Genomic DNA, 18,616 nt, shown 5'->3' on the forward strand with positions numbered 1-18,616 from the left:
AAGTTGCTGAGGCTGGCCTCAAACCTTCAATCCTCCTGTCTCCGCCTCCCAAGTACTGGGATTACAGGTGTGCACCACCACTCCCAGCTGGAGACAGTATGTTTTAAAGGAGATTTCCCCCAAACATGCCAACATACAATGTCAGCCCCACAGTGTGCCAGAGGGCGTGTGAGACAGACATGGTCCTGCGGTCACACAGTACCACACCAAGCCCCACGCCCTCGGCTCCCATGGCCATGAGAGGCCCGGAGTCAGGCTGCCCGCCCGCTGGAGGTCCAGCTCCCCGCACTCAGCTCGCGGTGGGCTGCAGACTTCACACGCGCCTGCCCCACCGCGCCAGGAGCTTTGCAGGTGTCTCACAGGGAGCCACCGCCTCATCCAGTTTCCCAGGAGGGACCCCTTTCCTCTCTCTCGGGAAGTCAGGGAGCTGGAGGGACGGGGAGACCGCCTCCACCTTCCTCAAAGCGGAGCCGGAGCCAGGCAGGGAAACGCCACTCACGTGCCGTGTAGCAGAGGATCGAAAGGGGGGTGCTGGGCGCCGTACACAAGCCGGATGCTAAGAAAAAGGAGACAAAGCAAATTAGCTCGTCCTCGGCCTCGCCAAGGCCCCGCTGCTGACTCGGGAAAAGAGCCAGCTCCAGCCCCAAAGGGCCGCCACACCCGGCCAGCAGCGGACAGCGCTGAACGGCGCCCTGCGGGCCCACTCCCCCGCCACAGGCGGCCAGGGCACAAGCCCGCCTGGGAGCGGGCCCAGTCCCGGGGCCGCCGCCCGGCCGGTGCCCGCGGCAGGCTCCAGGGCCGCTGGGGCCACTGCCATCAGGAGCCTCGGCTCACAGATGGCTTCTCACACGTCGGACTGAAACCCGCGAGCAAATACCCGTCGGGGACTTCTCACCGGGCACCACTTTGCCTGAAAATCAACTGCAGAATTATCAAAAGAAACTAATACAATGGTTTTGTTATGGGCTTACATACCTACATAAACACTGTAATTATGTAATGGACATCACGTACATTTGGAAAATACCCGGTGCGGCCGACGCGGGGGGAGGGGGGGAAGGGGGGGGGGACAGCCGAGCCTTCTCGTAGACGACTTGAGCTAGGATGGCAGGTGTCAGAGCGAGGCGGGGAGAAGAGCCAGGGCTAGGACTTCCCAGAGCAGGCAGGCGGGCTGGGCTGGGCGGAGCTAGGTGGTGGAGTGCTGGGCCAGCAGGTGCCCGGCCCCGGCTGGACGCTGTGAGCAGAGGCCTGAGGCCTACTGAGGAGCCGACGGGCAGCCCCAGCCACTCAGCCAGCCACTCCAACGCTGCGTGCGTGTTCCACCGTGCGTGCATGCGTGTGCGCACACGTGCATGCGTGTGATATTAGGGTTTGAGCCTGAGGGCATTCTAACACTGAGCTACAACCCAAGCCCCCTCTCCTCTTTTTTGAAACAGGATCTTGCTTGCTGAGTTGCTGAGGCTGGCCTCGAACCAGCGATCCTCCTGTCTCGGCCCCCACTGACAGGTGTGCACCACCGAGCCCGGCTGAGTTCCCCTTTTCTGTTTCCTTTTCAATCGGAAATACTGCAAACCATGAAACAGCGAGAAAAACAACAGGCATTAACAGAGACTTAGTTATTCTAAATTCTTAACATGTTAGCCGGGCATGGGGGCGCTTCCTTGTAATCCCAGTACTTGGGAGGCTGAAACAGGAGGATCATAGGTTCGTGGCCAGCCTCAGCTACTGAGGCCCTCCACAACTTAGTGAGACCCTGTTTCAAACTAAAAAATAAAATGGGATTGGGGGTGTAGCTTGGAGGGAAAGTATCCCAGTACTATTAAAAATAAAAGGAAGGGAGGGAGGGAGGGAGGGAGGAGGAAAGAAGGAAGAGAGTTAACATGTTGAATCTTTTAGCCTACAGTGAGGCAGATAGGATTACTCCCGTGTGTGTGTGTGTGTGTGTGTGTGTGTGTGTGTGTGTATGTGTGTGGTACTGGGGGTGGAACCCAGGGGCTTTTCTACCTCCGGGCTGTACTCCCAGGCCTATTTTATACTTTATTTTGGAAACAGGGTCTCACTAAGTTGCTGAGAGCCTCACTCAGTAGCTGGCTCGGAACCTGCGCGATCCTCCTGTCTCCGCCTCCCGAGCGCGGGGATGACAAGCGTGCCCACCGTGCCCGGCAGGATTACTCCCATTTTAAAGATGGCCATCTGAGGTCCAGAAAGCGTGAGCAGCTGCCCAAGTCACACACTCACGGGCGTCCTGAGGAGCAGCCGCACCACATCCTGACGCTGCCCACTGCAGAACCCATCCCCCGCGCCCTGCCCCACCCCGCGCCTCCTGGCGGGCAGCGCTGACCCCGACTTGGCGCTCGTAACCCCCACGCTTTACGCTCCACTGAATACGGAGCGAGCTCCAGGCACACGGCGTCACTCTGCACCGCACTCCGCCGTCTCCTGCAGGCGGGCGGGCTGTCCCAGACAATGCCATCGCTTACGGAGCCAGCACCTATGTGACCGGCTCCTCTACGTACCCCACGGCACTGAGGCTGCTCCTCTGCCAGACCCAAGGGGAGCCGGGCGGTGGCGCACACCTGGAATCCCAGAACTTGGAGGCTGAGGCAGGAGGCACGCATGCTCGCGGCCAGCCTCAGCAATTTAACAAGGCCTCCCACAACTTTGTCAGACCCTGTTTCTAACTTTTTTTTTAATTATTTTTTTAATTGGGCTGGCGGTGTAGCTAGAATGCTGGAGGCTCAATCCCCAGTACCACAAAAAAATAAAAATTAAAAAGACGCTAAGTGGGACTATAATTCAGAGGATGGTAAAAATTTGGGGGGGTGTGTCTAAGAATGGAACCCAGAGTCATTCTACCTCCAAGCTACACCCCCTGACCTATTTTTTTTCTTTATTTGAAACAGGGTCGCACTAAGTTGCAGAGGGCCTCACTAAGTAGCTGAGGCTGTCTGCAAACCGCAATCCTCCTGTCTCAGTCTCCCAAATCCTGGGATTACACGCGTGTACCTCTACGCCTGGCTAAAGGATGGTAAGAGTTATAAGCATACTGCTATACCTGTGCAGAGGAAGGCCTTGGATTAGACAAGTCCAAACACTTCAACTATTCCAAACATTCCACCATTGCCCGAAGACAAAAGGAGAAACCCCTGACATTTCTAGAATGCTCAAGAGAAACCACAAAATAGCTTATCCCAGCAGCCCCCATGCCACTGAAGGGCAGACCCTCACAAAGGGTCAGCTTATGAACACAGGCTGCCCCAGTAGCAGCTGAAAACTCCACAGGCCAGGGCCAGCACCTTGGACACCCTCTTAACACTGGCTACTTTGGTTTTTGTTTGGTTTTGTTTTGTGTTTTGTTTATAATTGAGATCTGGAAGAGGCCACAGGAGGGAAGCCAAGCAGGGGGGGAAAAAAATGCTCTGATGCCAGCATTGAGAGGCCGTTCCTCAGCCCAGGGACCTGAGGAACTAGGGACTGCGACCACTGCGGCCAGCCAGGGCACTGAGAGGGCATGTCTCAGGGGAGAGCAGCCGCCCTATCCGCAGCGGGGACCCCAGGAAGAGTCGCTGCCCTGGGGGCCTAGATCCCAAGAACGACACCTTCCACCCAGAGGGACCAGCAAGAATCCTCCAGTTGATGGGTCCCCTGGGCCTCCATGACTCCGCCCTCACCGACCTCACCAGACAGGAGCCTCGGGTAACCCTGGGGTCAAAGGTAAGGTGGGGGAGTTCTTACTAGATACCAGAGCTGCGCACTCCATCTTCACTTCCCACAGCCCTAGGTCTAAACCGTCAGCTGCTGTCCCTGGGGCATCAGGTGAGCCCCTGGTCAGGTACTTCACACCTCCCCTGAGTTCTTCCTGAGGGCAATATTTGACCAAATTAGTTTTTAGTCATATCCAAGTGTCCAAGCCATGCCTGGTCAGGGATCTTCTCTCCCAACTTGAAACAAAAACACTTTTCAATCCAAAGCTCGCATGCTGCCCACCACTAGCAGAGGTCAGCCCAAACCCACTGAAGGTAAGGCGAGCCCTGCAGGCCAAGCATGGCCATCCACCCCAAAGGCCCAACCGCTTCCAGCAGCTGAAACAATACCCTCTTAAACCACAAGTCCAGGACTTACTCCCCTCATTGGGGATCTTGGAAGTGCACATGAACCCAGGCGCATTCTGCCTCTGGCTATACCCACAGCCCAATTTTATTTTTGTTTTTGAAACAGGGTCTCACTAGGTGGCTGAGTCTCCCTACTTGCTGCGGCTGTCCTTGAAACTCTGATCCTCCTGTCTCAGCCTCCCAAGTACTGGGATAACAGGTATGTACCACCATGCCATCTATCAGGAGTCTCATAAACCAGCAGCCACTGACTTCTCGCAACAGCTCTTGTCAATACCCCATCCCTAGTGCACAAAGACCCAAAGGATCTTGGAGACGAGTGCAAGACCTGTGCCTCCTGGATGAGGCTGTCGTGCCCCTACATTCTATGGTTCAAAATCCCTCTATTTCATTAGCAAACATTCCCGAGGACAGGCACTGGTTTTCTGCTCCGGACTTCAATGATGTGTTCTTTTGTGCCCTGGTACACCGGAGCTTTTTTTTTTTTTTTTTTTTGGTGGTACTGGGGTTCCTGGAAGCCCTTCTACCTCGGGGCTACACTCCCAGACCTATTTTTACATTTTTATTTGGAAACAGGGTCTCCTAAACCAGCGCACGCGCGGCTGGCTTCAAACCTGCGCGATCCTCCTGTCTCTGACTCCCAAGCGCGGGGATTACAAGCGTGCGCCACCACGCCCGGCTACACCGGAGCTTTTGAGGAGCCCTTGGGACAACGCTCAGTTAATGTGAACAGTGCTGCCCCAGGATTTCGAGATAAGTCCCATCTTTCTGGACAAGCTCTGGGCTCTGGCTGAGCGATCTCCACACTCCAGTGCCGCAGTGCGCCAATACGTAGATGAGCGCTTCACTTGTTCTCCTACAGAGGAGGAATCCCAGTCTCGCTGAAAACAGAAAAAAAATCCCAGCCGTCTACCAACAGTGCGGAGATGACACCTGCTCAACTGGCTGCATGAGTGTGTAAAGGACAATCCTTATTGCTATAATATTCCTGATTAATAATACTGTGTTGGTTTTTCAAAGTTCCTGAGAGGGGCAGTGGGAACTCTGCAGCAAGTGAGTTTTTGCAGTGGCATCCAGGCCCCTAACCCAGTCATAACACCCTGGCACAGTTGAAGGCTGCACCACAAACAAGGCGGAGGGAGGAACCTGATACCCACGGCCAGTCGTGGCGCTCAGCGGTGAGGCCGGCTGCCAGAACACGGCTGTCAGCACGGCTTCCTCATGGTCATCAGAGCAGTGACAGAGACCTTTCACAGAGCCAAGTATGACACACCAGTGGCAGGGTTAAGTACCGACTTGTCAGGTTGGGATGGGAAGAGCATGCCCACGACGCCCCCGCTAGAAAGGCCCAGAACAGGACGGTCCATAGCCAGGGGCCTCTTCTGGTTGGCTAGCATCCCAGTCCTTGAGCACGCCATACTCACCAGCTTAGCGCACCAGCCCTGGGAAGCAAGTGCAGGGCCACCGAAGCCCAACAAGGGCCTCTGTCACTCGCCAGTGCGCCAAGACCATCAGTGCCCATGATCCAAGAGCGGGAGCGGGAGGCGCCTGTGCCCTGCTCAGTAAAACACACAGCACCGGAATAACAGCTCATCCTGGGCCGAGGGAAATCTCAACGCTCTCAAATACGACATCCAAACTACTGAACTAGGAAGGCTGCAACCCCTGTGACAGCCCCGGAGATGGCGCCGGCTCTGGGCTAAGAGTGACTAAGAAGGCTACGACCCTGTTCCGATCTCTCAAGTCACGAATCTGGGCTGGGGCCTCCCCTTTTGGGCCCCTTTGCCTGGTTCTGCCTGTTTTGCTATTTGGCCTATGTCTGCTTAACATGATCATCAGCTTCCAGATGGGAGGCAATCGGATAATGGCCCCGGGAAATTCTACCATGGCCTCCTCGATTATCCTGAGCCCTGGGAAGCTGTCCACTGGACTCTGGCTGCACTCCCTCCATCAACCTTCCTCAGCAGGAGCAACCTGAGAGGTCCTCTCTCCAAAGGCAAGAAGCCATGCAGTGGGTCCAGGGCCAAGACGTCTTCACCCAGCCCCAGCCCCAGCCCCAGCCCATGGGGCTCCTACCTCAAAACCAATAGGGCTAAAAAGGACATTCAGCAAGACTTCAGGATAAAACCTCAATATATGAAAGTCAACTGCATTTCTGTATACATAAAAAACCCAAAAATAAAATTATAAAAATAATCCCAAGCTGGGTGTAGTGGCACACACCTATGTCAGTACTTGGGAAGCTAAGAAAGAAGGGTCATGGACAGGTTCAAGGCCCAACCAAGCAACTTAGTGAGACCCTGTCCCAAAATAAAAAATAAAATAGGGCTGGGGGTATAGCTTGAGGTAGAAGACCCCTGGGTGCAATCCCCAGGACAAAAAAAAGGAAGAAAGGAAAGAAGAAAATAAATTCTACTATGACAGCAACAAAAATATAAAATATTTAAGAACAGATTTAGCAACAGTACAAAAATGATATTTTGAGAACTAAAAACAATGCCAAAAGAAATTAAAGGCCAAAATAGATGGAAACAACACATCCCGTGCTCACGTACCACGTATCCAAAGACTGACCTTGACCCTGCAGGTCAAGGTATGCACACCTGTAACCTCAGTACTTGGGAGGCTGAGACAGGAGGATCACAGGTTCGAGTACAACCTCAGCAAGTAGTGAGACTCTCATCAACCTAGCAAGGCCCTGTTTCAAAAGAAAAAGAAAAAGAAAGAGGGCTGGGGAATAACTTGGAGGTAGAATGCTTCTGGGTTCAATCTCCAGTACCACAAAAAAAAAAAGACTGAATATTGCTAAGATGTCCATACTTCTCCAACCCGATATGGATGCAATGAAATCTCTATCAAAATCCCAACTGGCTTCTTTGCAAAAATCGACAAGCTGATCCTGAAACACATACAAATTTCAAGGGACCAAGAAGAGCCAAGACAACCTTAAAAAAGAACAAAGAGGAAGCCATCACCCTTCCAGATTTCAAACCTTACTAAAATATTCAGCAATCAAGATGGTACGGCGCTAGCTCCAGCCTGGAAAGAAATAGAGAGACGCAGAATAGAACCGAGCAGCCACAAATAAATCCTCACACTTCGGTGCGCTGTCTCTTGACAAGGGTGTAAGACAGTGATGAGGAAAGAGCTGTCCTTGCGATAAATCGTGCTGAGACAACTAGGTGTCCACAGCAAAACCACGAGGCTGACCTCCGCCTCTCACAGTACACAGAAAGGATCTCCTCAAGCAGTGGCATTCAAACCGAAACCATACTGAACCCTGACACCATAGCCTTAATTAGTAGAAAGCAGAGGGGTGAGTCTTCGTGACCTTGGGTTTGCTTCAGAGGTGGCCATCCTGAAGGCGGAAAGCCAACTCATGGAATAGAAATTCTTTGCAAACCGTGTGCCTGATAAAGGATTTATATCTAGAACATATAAAAAATTGTAAGGCTACTAAAAACCAATTTAAAAAATAGATGAAGGACTTAAATACACATTTCTCCAGAGAAGACATATAATGGCCAAGAAGCATGTAAGATATTCAGCATCATTAAGGAAATGAGACTGTCCTGAGACACCACTTCATACACACCAGACGACTAAAACTAAAAGACAGGCACTGGCATGTTGGTGAGGACGTGGAGAAAGTGGAACCCTCGTACATGGCCGCTATGAATGAAAAATGGTGCCACTGCTTTAGAAAACAGTCTGGTAGTTCCTCGAACAACTGAATACGGTTTCCTTATAACACAGTAATTCCACACCCAGTATTATATACCCATGAGAAATGAAAGAAATAGCCACACAAAAATCTGTATAGAAATAATCGGGCGTGGTGGCACAGGCTTGTAATCCCAGCATTCGGGAGGCTGAGACCAGAGGATTGTGGTTCTTGGACAGCCTCAGCTACTTAGTGAGGGCCTCCACAACTTAATAGAAAAAATTGTGCAGAAATGCTCACCACCTTATTATTCATAATAGACAAAAGGTAGAGGCGACACAAATGCCAATGAAGTGTCATCTGCTTGTAAAACAGAAGCACTGGCACATCTAACACAGCATGAATCCTGAAAACACGGTAAGAAGCCAAGCAAAACATACAAAGACACACAATTCTACTTTTGAGAAATAGCTAGAAGAGGCCACTCTACAGAGACAGACGTGGGTCTGTGCGGCTGGATAGGGCTCGGCGAGGAAGGCTGGGCTGGTATAGTGGTTGGCTTTGATTGTTGTGGGGACTTCATTTCAGGTGACAATCTAAAATAGATTGTGGTCACATTTGTACAGCTCTTTGAATACACTAAAAACCACCGAATGACACGCTCAGAATGGGTGGCTGCTGTTGGTGAGTTTGAATGGGGGAGCTGTGCTCTGGCGGAACCTCGATGAAGATGCTGGGACTTTTTAAAAGGCAGGACAATTCCCACCTGGCTTCCCGGCTTCTGACGGAGAACAGGGCCGACAGACGTCCTGTGAGGAAACCCAACCAGCCACAAGGAGCCCACAGGTGCCTACGGGAACCAGGAACCAACAAGTCAGCCCATCCCTGCTGACAACGCCAGCCGAGTGAGCCCCGGCCTGCAGGTCCTCCCAGCGAGGCGCAGCAGCACGGAGCAGGGACCGGCAGCCCCACTGCGCCCTAAGTTTCCGACTCACAGCATCCACGAGCAGAATCAAACACTTGCAGTAGGTGAAAAGTAAAATTAAGTTATAGAGCCGGTGTAGGTCAGGCACGATCTGTCAATCCTTTACCCTGACATAAGTGGAAAGATCCTTGCTTTAAGAATCAACAGGCCCACGTTCAAGTTCCAGCTCCAATACTTCCTAGTTGCTAGGTTTCTTGTGTGTGTGTACCGTTTGTTTTCTTTTGTTTTTGTTTTTGTTTTGCGGGTCTGGGGATGGACCCAGGGGCGTTCTACCTCCAAGCTATACCCCCTGCCAATTTTTTATTCTTTATTTTGAAACAGGGTCTCACTGAGTTGCAAAGGGCCTCACTGAGTAGCTGAGGTGTCCGCGAACCGTGATCCTTCTGTCTCAGCCTCCCGAGTGCTGAGATTACAAGCATGTGCCACATGCTTGTAAGTCGCAGGCCCGGCACGTGTTGATTTTTAAAGTACCAGGGATAGGACCCAGGGCCTCACACGTGCTGGGGAGACTCTACCACTGAACTGCAGGCCCGGGCCTTGTGGCTTGCTGTTGCCATTATTTGTGGTACGAGGGGCTGCTTCCACCTCCAAGCTATACCCTCTGCCCTCTTAATTTTTTTTTTTTAATATTGAAAGAGAGTCTTGCTAGGGTGCTCAGGATCTCACTACGGTGCCGGGCGGGCCTCGACCTCGCGATCTTCCTGCCTCGGCCTCTCAAGTAAGCTGCTAAAGCCCAACCGGGAAATGAAATAAGAACACGGGGCAGGGGGTGACGCTCAGGGGAAGAGTGTGTTTTTGCACACCTGAGGCCAAGTTCCATCCCCAACCCAACAACAGTTCAAAAAAAAAAAATGAACGCCGGGCGTGGTGGCGCACGCTTGTCATCCCCGCGCTTGGGAGGCAGAGACAGGAGGATCGCGCAGGTTCGAAGCCAGCCGCGTACGCTGGCTTAGAGACCCTGTTTCCAAATAAAAATGTAAAAATGGGTCTGGGAGTGTAGCCCGGAGGTAGAAGGGCTTCCAGGAACCCCAGTACCACCAAAAAAAAAAAAAAAAAACCGAAAAGAACAAGAATGTCCGTGCCGCGTGACAGCGGGGTGAGCGCCGTGGAGTGGCCTGCCACGCATATACAACTACTCCCAGTGTGTTCCTTCAGCACCTCATCCTGCTGCTGCTCTCTGCTACACTCACGGCACTCGAAGCCGGCAGGCAGCTCGGCTCGCAGCGCACCCTCCGCCCGTCGCTCTCGCCAAGTCTCTGCAACGGCGTCAGCATTCAAGCCTTCCCTTCCCGCACAGCCGGGAAGTCGTTAATTCTTCAGAGGCAAATCACTGGTGTTTACTGAGCAGAAAACGTTCCAACAAAGTTCAAGTGGGGACTAAAAGGAATCTCGTTCTATCTTATTAAAATTGCATTTTTATTTGGTCTTGCAGAGCTAAAAAGAAAAACAGACTTCAACTAAAGCTCTTTGAAAAGAAGCGGCAACTAACCCACCCACCTCATTCAGATAATGAAGTCTTTCTCCCAAAAGTACATCAACTACAAGACTTTTAAACATATTGTACTGCTTTCCAACTCTGCAGCAACCCAGTTTTAAAGAGCGCCCTAGTGATTACGTATAAAAAGCAGACACACTGCAGGATATGGCGGCACACACCTGTTGTGCCAGTACTTGGGACGCTGACACAGGAGGATCGCAGGTTCGAGGCCAGCCTCAGCAGCAAGACTCGGCAACCTGGAGACCTTGTTTCAAAATTAAAGTTCAAGGCTGAGGGTAGAGCTTGGAGGCAGAGTGCTCTTGGTTCAATCCCCAGTAACACACACACACACACACACACACACACACACACACGCACAGCACATACATATGACATAATGCCAGTTCCTGATACGTAAAACCCTCCCATAAAGTTTTCAGCACAAAAAGATAAGCAAATTTTAAGAACAATCCAGATGCCCATTATCAACTGAAGCAAAAGCAAGCCAAAATGTGTGCGTAGAATGGGAGACTGACCACAGCACACGAATGGGAGACTAACCACAGCACACGGGCTAGAGCCACAGGACTGACGGATATAGAACACGGAAAGGAACCTGCATGCGCGCAGCACTGATCGTGTGTGTGTGAGGGGGGTGCTGAGGACGGAGCCCAGGGGCACTCAACCTCTGAGTTACACTGCAGACCTATTTTAGTTTTTATTTTCAAGCAGGGCCTTGTTAATTGCCAAGGTTGGTCGTGTACTGGAATTAAAGGTAGGCGCCACCATGCGCAACTTACAGTGTTAATCTTTAATGGCAAAAATTTTAAATGAAAAATGCTCAGTTTGGGGGTTTTATATATTCTATATTTTGGATATATTTTTGGATATTTTTGGATATATACAGGAGTGAAAAAAGTCCTACGACATGCATGAGAATGAAAGCAAAATTCAGTGTGGTGAATTCCTGGGGTGAGGGAGGGACTGGGTCCAGGAGAGAATACAGCAGCTTCAACTGTACGTGCGCCACGGCTCCCTTGTTCTACTGGGAGACACGCATGTGTGCTCTGTGTGGTATAGTACTGTGTGTGTGTGTGTGTGTGTGTGTGTGTGTGTGTGTGTGTGTGCTGGGGATGGAAGCCAGGAGCATTCTACCTTCAAGCTACACCCCCAGCCCTATTTTTTTTAACTTCGGAACAGGGTCTCACTAAGTTGCCACGGCTGCCTCTGAACCTGCGACCCACTTGTCTCCGCCTCCCAAGTCCTGGGATGACAGGCGTGGGTCACCAGGCCCCACTTGAATAGTTTTTGGAATGTCTAAGGTGTTTGCCACTTTTTTTTCCAGATTGCCCCGCCCTGTGATGGTGAGATGCTGGGGCCCAGAGACAGGCAGGTCACTGGAGCACCACCTCATCTACCCAGGAGCGTCAGGCAGGAAGGATCCAGCCAGGACGCATGTCTGCAAAGTGCAAGCCTCTATGCATTTCACAGCATACACAGAAACCTGCCAGAAAGGAGGCTCAGCATCCGTAACCACCAGAGAAATGCAAATCAAAACCACGAGATACCGCTTCACACCAGGATGGTGGCAGAAATTACCAACCATGAGGCAGGTGTCGGCGAGGCACAGAGAAACCAGAAGCGCCATCACTGCGAGGGGAAAACAGGCACAACGGACTTACATGTGACCCAGCGATTCCATGCCAAGGTACATGTCCTGGAGAAACGAAAACATACATCCACACAAAAGACTCCTAACCCACGATTCCTAACAGCCAAAGAATGGAAGCAGCCCACACATCCGCCAGTGTGCCTGTGTGTGTGCGCGCGCGTGTATGTGCATGTGTGCGTGTGTGGTGCTGGGGATCGAACTCAGAGGCATTCTACCTTCCCACTACACCCCCAGCCCTATTTTTCTTATTTCAAAACAGGGTCTCACTGAGTTGCTGAGGGCCTCAGTAAGGTGCCAAGGCCACACACGACGTGGCCTCGCCCTGCGGTGGAATATTAAGGCATAAAAACAAGTGAAGTACAGACGCTCCCCATCCTGTGAGGCTTCAACTTACAGCTTTTCAGCTTTACAGTGGTGCAGAAGCCGTCCATGTGCGGCAGAAAGCATACACGAATCTCAACTTGTATCTCTTCCCAGGCTAACAATATGTGCCACGACGAACACCTTTCCTCGGAGCCCGGCAGCAGCGGCGGCGGCAGCTGCAACTCCCAGCCGGCCCCGTGATCATGAGGAAGGCCACGCTGCTCCAGGGCGCGCGGTGGGACGCTGGGAGGCTCTGTGGATCAGGGCTCGCAAATGCCCTTTTGAGCTGAGCTCTTACCAAGCTGCAGTGTGCGTATCAGGACCTGACTCCGCCAAAGGATGGAGGAGCATCCACCTGCTACATACTGTGGCAGGGCTGAACCCTAAAATATTAGCTGAGTAGAAGCCAGACACACATTATAGGACCCCACGTAGATGAAATGTCCAGAGCAAGCTAGGTGTGGTGGCGCATGCCTGTATCCCAGTACTAGGGAGGATCGCAGGTTCAAGACCAGCCTTGGCAGTTTAGTGAGACTTGCAGCCACCTAGCTTGACCCTGTTTCAAAATAAAAAAAAAAAAAATAAAGAAGAGTGGGGTGTAGCTAAGAGGTAGAATGTTTCTGAGTCCAATCGCCAGTACAAAAAAAAAAAAAAAAAAAAAAAGAAGAAGAAGAAAAAGAAATGTCCAGACCAAGTAAGTCCATTGAGATGAGTAGATTCGTGGTTCCCAGGAAAGAGGGAATGGGGAGTGACTCCCAACAAGTGTAGGGTTCTCTCTTTGTGGTGATGAAATTATCCTAAAATTGACTATTAATGATTGCATATGCCTGTGAATATGCTAAAAAAAATACTAAAAAATATACTAAAAAATATACTAAAAAAAAACAGACACTTTAAATGGATGACTTGTATGGATAGATGGTGGATGGAAGAAATGGGAGGGAAGAAAGACCCCCCTCCGTCACCACTGTGCCCCAGGCATTCAGGAGGCCGTGGGGCTGGATGCGCAGAGGGCAGCCTCACAGGAAGCCCTGAGCTCACTGAAGGCACTCACTGAGCCCCCCAACTTGAACAGCCACCATCTGTCATGCTGGCATCGCAGAACAAGAAAACCCAGCACACTTCACACAACAATGACAGAAACTGTAGCATCCCTCAAACTAAGAAAATGAACATTTAAGAGGATTCATTTGTTAGCAGCAGGCAGGAGCAGGGGCCATTAGCTGTGTTTTCTGGATCCAATTTGTACACGTCCCATGATATTGCAACGCGCAGCCAGGAAGACGGGCTCCAGACGGGAGACCAAATGAGTGAAACTGGAAGAGGCGCCCAGCCCTGCAGCCACAGGCACGTCCAGGCGACGGGGAGCGATCCAGGCCGGGACCGGGCACCAGAGGGCAGCAGGAAGAGGCGCCCAGCCCTGCGGCCACAGGCACGTCCAGGCGATGGGGAGCGATCCAGGCCGGGACCGGGCACCAGAGGGCAGCAGGAAGAGGCGCCCAGCCCTGCGGCCACAGGCACGTCCAGGCGACGGGGAGCGATCCAGGCTGGGACCAGGCACCAGAGGGCGGCCAGTGAGGGCAGCCGGAGGAGGCCGAGGAACCGTCCATGGGGGCCTCCTTCTCAGCCCAAGGAAACTCACTGTAAACTGTAAGTGCCACCGCCAAGGAAGGCGCGGCACGGCGGGGCAGGGATCCAGCAGAGACTGAGGACAGGCCGCGGACACTGCAGCAGGAGCAATGGCTGCAAGAGAGGGACGGATGCCTTCCAGGTCAGTTCCATCCCAGGACTCTGTCCAGAGCCGCCGTTATCACAGAGAGGCAAGTTTAAGGAAAAGAAAAAGCTCCACAGAATCAAATACCGTCTGAGAATCTCCTGGTGGGCGACCGGGTCCCCCAGCTTGGCCTCCGCTGGGAAACACTTCATGGGCCTCCACCACGGGCCTCCGCCATGAAGCCACAACTCTTCTACACACCACTCCTCGCTGGGCTCACTCAACAACAGAGGCTGCGCACCAGCAGCGCCCAAGCGGTGAGGAGGGTGGCGGCAGGCCACAGACAGCCCGGCCTCGGCGCCCCACAGGGGCGATTCCTGAGGGTCCAGGCGGCCCTGGAGCAAGAAAAGGAGCAATTGAAGGAGGCATGGCCGGCAGCCCTGCACCGACGTGCTGGCTTCACAAACAAAACTGGTGGCACAGAGCAGGGAGGGGTTTTATTTTTTTTTTAATTAAAGGTTAAGTTGCAGTGAGTAAAAATGTTGATGAGCAAAGCAGCAGAGAATGTGAAAAAATAAAAAGGACGGAGAAGAAATAAATCCAGCTGCAGCATGCAAAGCATCATCAAACAAATGAAAAATTACAGTACACGTCTGCGATTAAACGCCCCCCATATTCCAGATCGATGAAGTGAGCAGACAAATCACGCAGTCAGCTTCAGTGCACGGCTCGGCAGCCTCTCGCCCCCAAGCGCCGCCCCTTTGGGTCCAGGAGTGACTTTCTGAATTATGAACTCAACTAGCAACTGAATTTACCATTAGGCGCATTCCGAACACATAGTGATGCTCCCCAGACTTACAAAATACACTCAGAAGAAGCAGCCTCCCAAGGAACTAGACTGCAGGGCTTTGGGGGAAATGTACCCAGAAGTCATTATCACAACAGAACACTGCTCCACTGCCCCCTTACACAGCATGGGCTAAGAATCATGTCCACCTGGGAGCCACCTGCGGGAGGGTGTGTCCCCATGGGCCTCCAGGGGCTGTCCCCCACTGACACCCACAACACCCACGCGGTGGTAGCACCCCAGTGCTCACGCAGCCACCCACGGGCCATGAGCTCCCCACGGCAGGGACAGGACTGTGCCTCCCGTGGCACGCCTCGTGGCCCGGAGTGCCGAGAGCCCACGCGGCCAGGCGATTACTGAGACAGACAAGGCTGCTTCGTGGACTTCCCTTACACCGGCCTTGGAAATAGCATCCTTACAATAAACCTTCCCTCACAGGGCAAAACCAGTGTGTGCTTATGATAAGATTTAGAAACTGAATCAGGAAATGCAAGTGCTCTGAAATTGTCACACACAGGGGCACAGACAGTTCTGCCAACCTGCGGCCAGCAGCACCGGGCACCCTTGCCCTGCTCCTCCCTGCTGACCCTCGCTCCCCCCTCATTGCAATAGCCACCATAGCAGGCACACCTGCAGGCTCTGCTCACGAGCCAGTCCTGGCCCTCCTGCCCTCCAGACCTCTGACCACATCTAGGGAAAGGACCCTTCGCTCTCAGTCCCCATTGACAGGCCTGCTGCGAGAGTCAGCTCTACCCCTTTCACAGACCCCAACCCGGACAACGGCACACTGTCCACTGCCCCACAGGGCCCAGACAGCGCCGGCCCTGCCTCGGCCTGCTCCACGCCCTCTCCCACACAGGGCTCCCTGGGTGCCATACTGGCACATGGATCCCCAGCATTCCCACGGCCCTGATTTGCAACGCCATCTCCTCGCCTCCAAGAACAGCCATCAGACCCAGGGGCCACCGTGTCTCCTGGCTGGAGCACACCACAGCCAGACGCCAGGTCCTCTGGGAACCTCAGGAACCCACCCCACACTGCCCACCCCTCACCCACAAAGAACTACAGCAGCCCCTACTGCTGCCAGCTTTGGCCTGCGCTCCGTCCTCTTTCAGGGCCTCTTGTGGCCCTTAGGAAGGAACTGGAGACCCGTCAGGTGCCCTGCAGACCTGGCTCTCTCTGCACAGCCCTGGCCTCTCCTCTATCTCCTCACCAGCATTCAGGAGGCTGAGACCAGAGGATCGCAGTTCACGGACAGCCTCAGCTACTCAGTGAGGCCCTTTGCAACTCAGTGAGATCCTGTTTCAAAATAAAGAAGAAAAAATAGGGCTGGGGGTGTAGCTCGGAGGTAGAATGTCCCTGGGTTCCATTCCCAATGCCAAAAAAAAAAAAAAAAAAAAATGTCTACACACAGCCACACAACATGGCATTCCGGGGGAAACAACCACGGGGCGGCAAGCCAAGCCTGCCTCGGCAAGTGTGGTGTGTGTTTTGCCAATGACAGATGGCAGACTCGACGCTGTGGGCACCGAGAACAGGACCTGGCACACGCCGAGTGCTGGTGTGCAGCCACTGGGCCGTCCTTCAGGGCTGCGCTGTACAAGGTCCCCCAGAGTCCAGCTCTCTGAGGTTCACCAAACAGAGAGAATGAGAAGGAACTCAAAGAGCCGACCAGGCCACGGGGCCTGGGGCGGCGCTGCCGGCGTGCGCTTGTGCAGGGGAGGACGTGGGGTGCGGGCAGCGACACCCCAAGAAGGCCATCTGCTGAGAGGGAAATGCGCGCAGGTCCCCCTCCAGGGAGAGCCCCAGCCGGCCCCGAGGAGCAGCACTGCCCCCGGAAGGCCACGGATGGAAGGGCAGTCCAGCAGCCAGCAGGCCCCTCTGGCGGCCTGGTGCCTCTCCCTTCATCCTACCTCTCACTCACAGCGAACACTTCCCGAGACATCACTGCAGTTCTCCACCTGTAACCTGGGAGCGTCTCTCAAAAGTGCCTAACACACAGCACAGCATCAGAATCCAAAGAAAAAGAATGGCTGTCATTGGTACTGCAGTCTCTTGAAGAAGAGCCTGGGTACAGTATGAGTATCCTGCAGCTGCCATAACAAACTGCCATAATGGAGTAGCTTGAAACAACAGAAACTTATTCTGGGTTCTCAAGTGTGAAATGGAGGTGTCAGCAGGGCCACGCCCTCTGAGAAGCTTCCAGGGAGGGTCCTTCTCTGCTTCTGCTAGCAGTAATCCCTGGATTTCCTCGCCTTGTGCACACACTGTTCCCATCTCTGCTTCCATCTTCTCAGGGCCATCTTCCCTATGACTTTCTTAGGACTGGGGCCCACTCAAGTCCAGTATAACCTCATCTTAACTTGACCACTTTATGCAAAGACCCAATTTCCAAAAAAGGGACATTCACGGGTTCCAGACAGACATGAATGGAGGAAGGACATTTATGTAGGGTACTCTGCCAGGACAGGGACAAACTACCCAGAGACCTACTCTTCAAAGGCTTATTCACAGTTCCAACCCCACACAGCAGCTCCTGTTCTCTAACATCTCATTTAAGAAATCATTAGAAACAGAGTTTAGATTGAAGGGGAGCCAAACCCTCGAGCCCTGAAAGCAATACATAAAAGCTGCATTGCCACTGGCGCCTTTCCCCATCACCACCAGGACCTCCCCTCTGCAATCATCCCAGAGTTTTCCGATCTCAGACCCTGGCACTGATTTTAACAAAAGCGCTTATTGTTCAACCAGCTCAGTCCTGGTGGAGTTAGTAGGGTCTCTGGCCACCTTGGTTGACACCTTTATCCTGAGCCTGAGCAGGCAGAAGCTCACTCTTGCTAACTCCACACCACTTAGAAAAATAAACTTTCCTAATTGGACAAAGTGAATTCCAGACATTATGATTCTAACACATGCACTAGTGTTCATTATGAACCTGAGGAGCACAAACCGTTTTATTGTGTTTATGAGTGATTCTGCTTATGTTATTTTACGACTGCAATTCTTAATTTTCAGCGTTTCAGAACTTCGTTTTGGGACAGAACCAACCTGAAATCTGAGTGAGCTCGTCTCTAACCCGTTCTCACCAGTGGCTGGCTTTACTGTGGGGATTTTCCATGTGCCTTCTCCCCCTTCCCTAGGGCCTCACGGGGCTCAGCGCCACACCAATCAGAAAAGGATTTTGAAACTGTACGGCTTCAAGTGTGCACCCAGGTATTTAACTTTTAAAAAATGTAATTTGCTTCCTGCTGCTCATAAAAAACAAGTTGGTTTTGAGGCCTAAAAGTGGGAACATGGAAATCCACAGGGGACTTCCACCCTCTTCCTCGCTGAAGGCCGAAGCAGCAGCCCACAGAGAGACAAGGAGGCAAACCAAGTGGATCGAACACCACACCCTGCAGAAGCCGACCTCCCCGGAGGGAGCGAGCTCGCCCCGGCCAGTTTCCGGACTCCACCAAACTCTCCAGGGCATGACCCGGGTCAGTTCCGTCAGCTTCCCTAGGGAGCCAGGAGTTTCGCAGAAGAGAGCCTGCCAGGCTCGGAAGCAACTGGCGGCAGCCCCTCCTCCTCTTCCTTGCAAGCCCGGCTCCTACCGGCGGCCACTGTCACCTGCCAGATCCCACGCCCCGACCCCCGAGCGCGCCCGAGCCCCTCACACAGCCCGGCGGTCTCCTCCGAGCCCCGATTCCCCGCCTCAGGCCCTGGGCTCCCCTATGCTGACCCAGACTCCACCCACAGACCACCAGGCTGGCTCGGCCACCTGACCTCTGACCCCCTGACCC

At 53.0% G+C, this 18,616-nt stretch overlaps 1 protein-coding gene across 7 annotated transcripts in view; it reads right to left on the bottom strand.

The window, feature by feature from the left end:
• Positions 1-18,616, bottom strand: part of TBC1D22A (TBC1 domain family member 22A) — a gene marked incomplete at both ends in the record, with an annotated part of 318,925 nt that overhangs the window by 300,221 nt on the left and 88 nt on the right. For 6 of the 7 annotated variants that reach the window (XM_080706392.1, XM_080706393.1, XM_080706390.1 and 3 more), the window contains one exon: positions 500-556. The exons of the other annotated variant lie outside the window; for it this stretch is intronic. In XM_080706392.1, coding sequence (XP_080562518.1) covers positions 500-556 — 57 coding nt within the window. The remainder of the gene's footprint in view (positions 1-499; positions 557-18,616) is intronic. 7 annotated transcript variants of the gene reach the window in all.

The sequence above is a fragment of the Muscardinus avellanarius genome (assembly GCF_963383645.1).
Source record: "Muscardinus avellanarius genome assembly, chromosome: 11".
NCBI classification, from domain to species: domain Eukaryota; kingdom Metazoa; phylum Chordata; class Mammalia; order Rodentia; family Gliridae; genus Muscardinus; species Muscardinus avellanarius.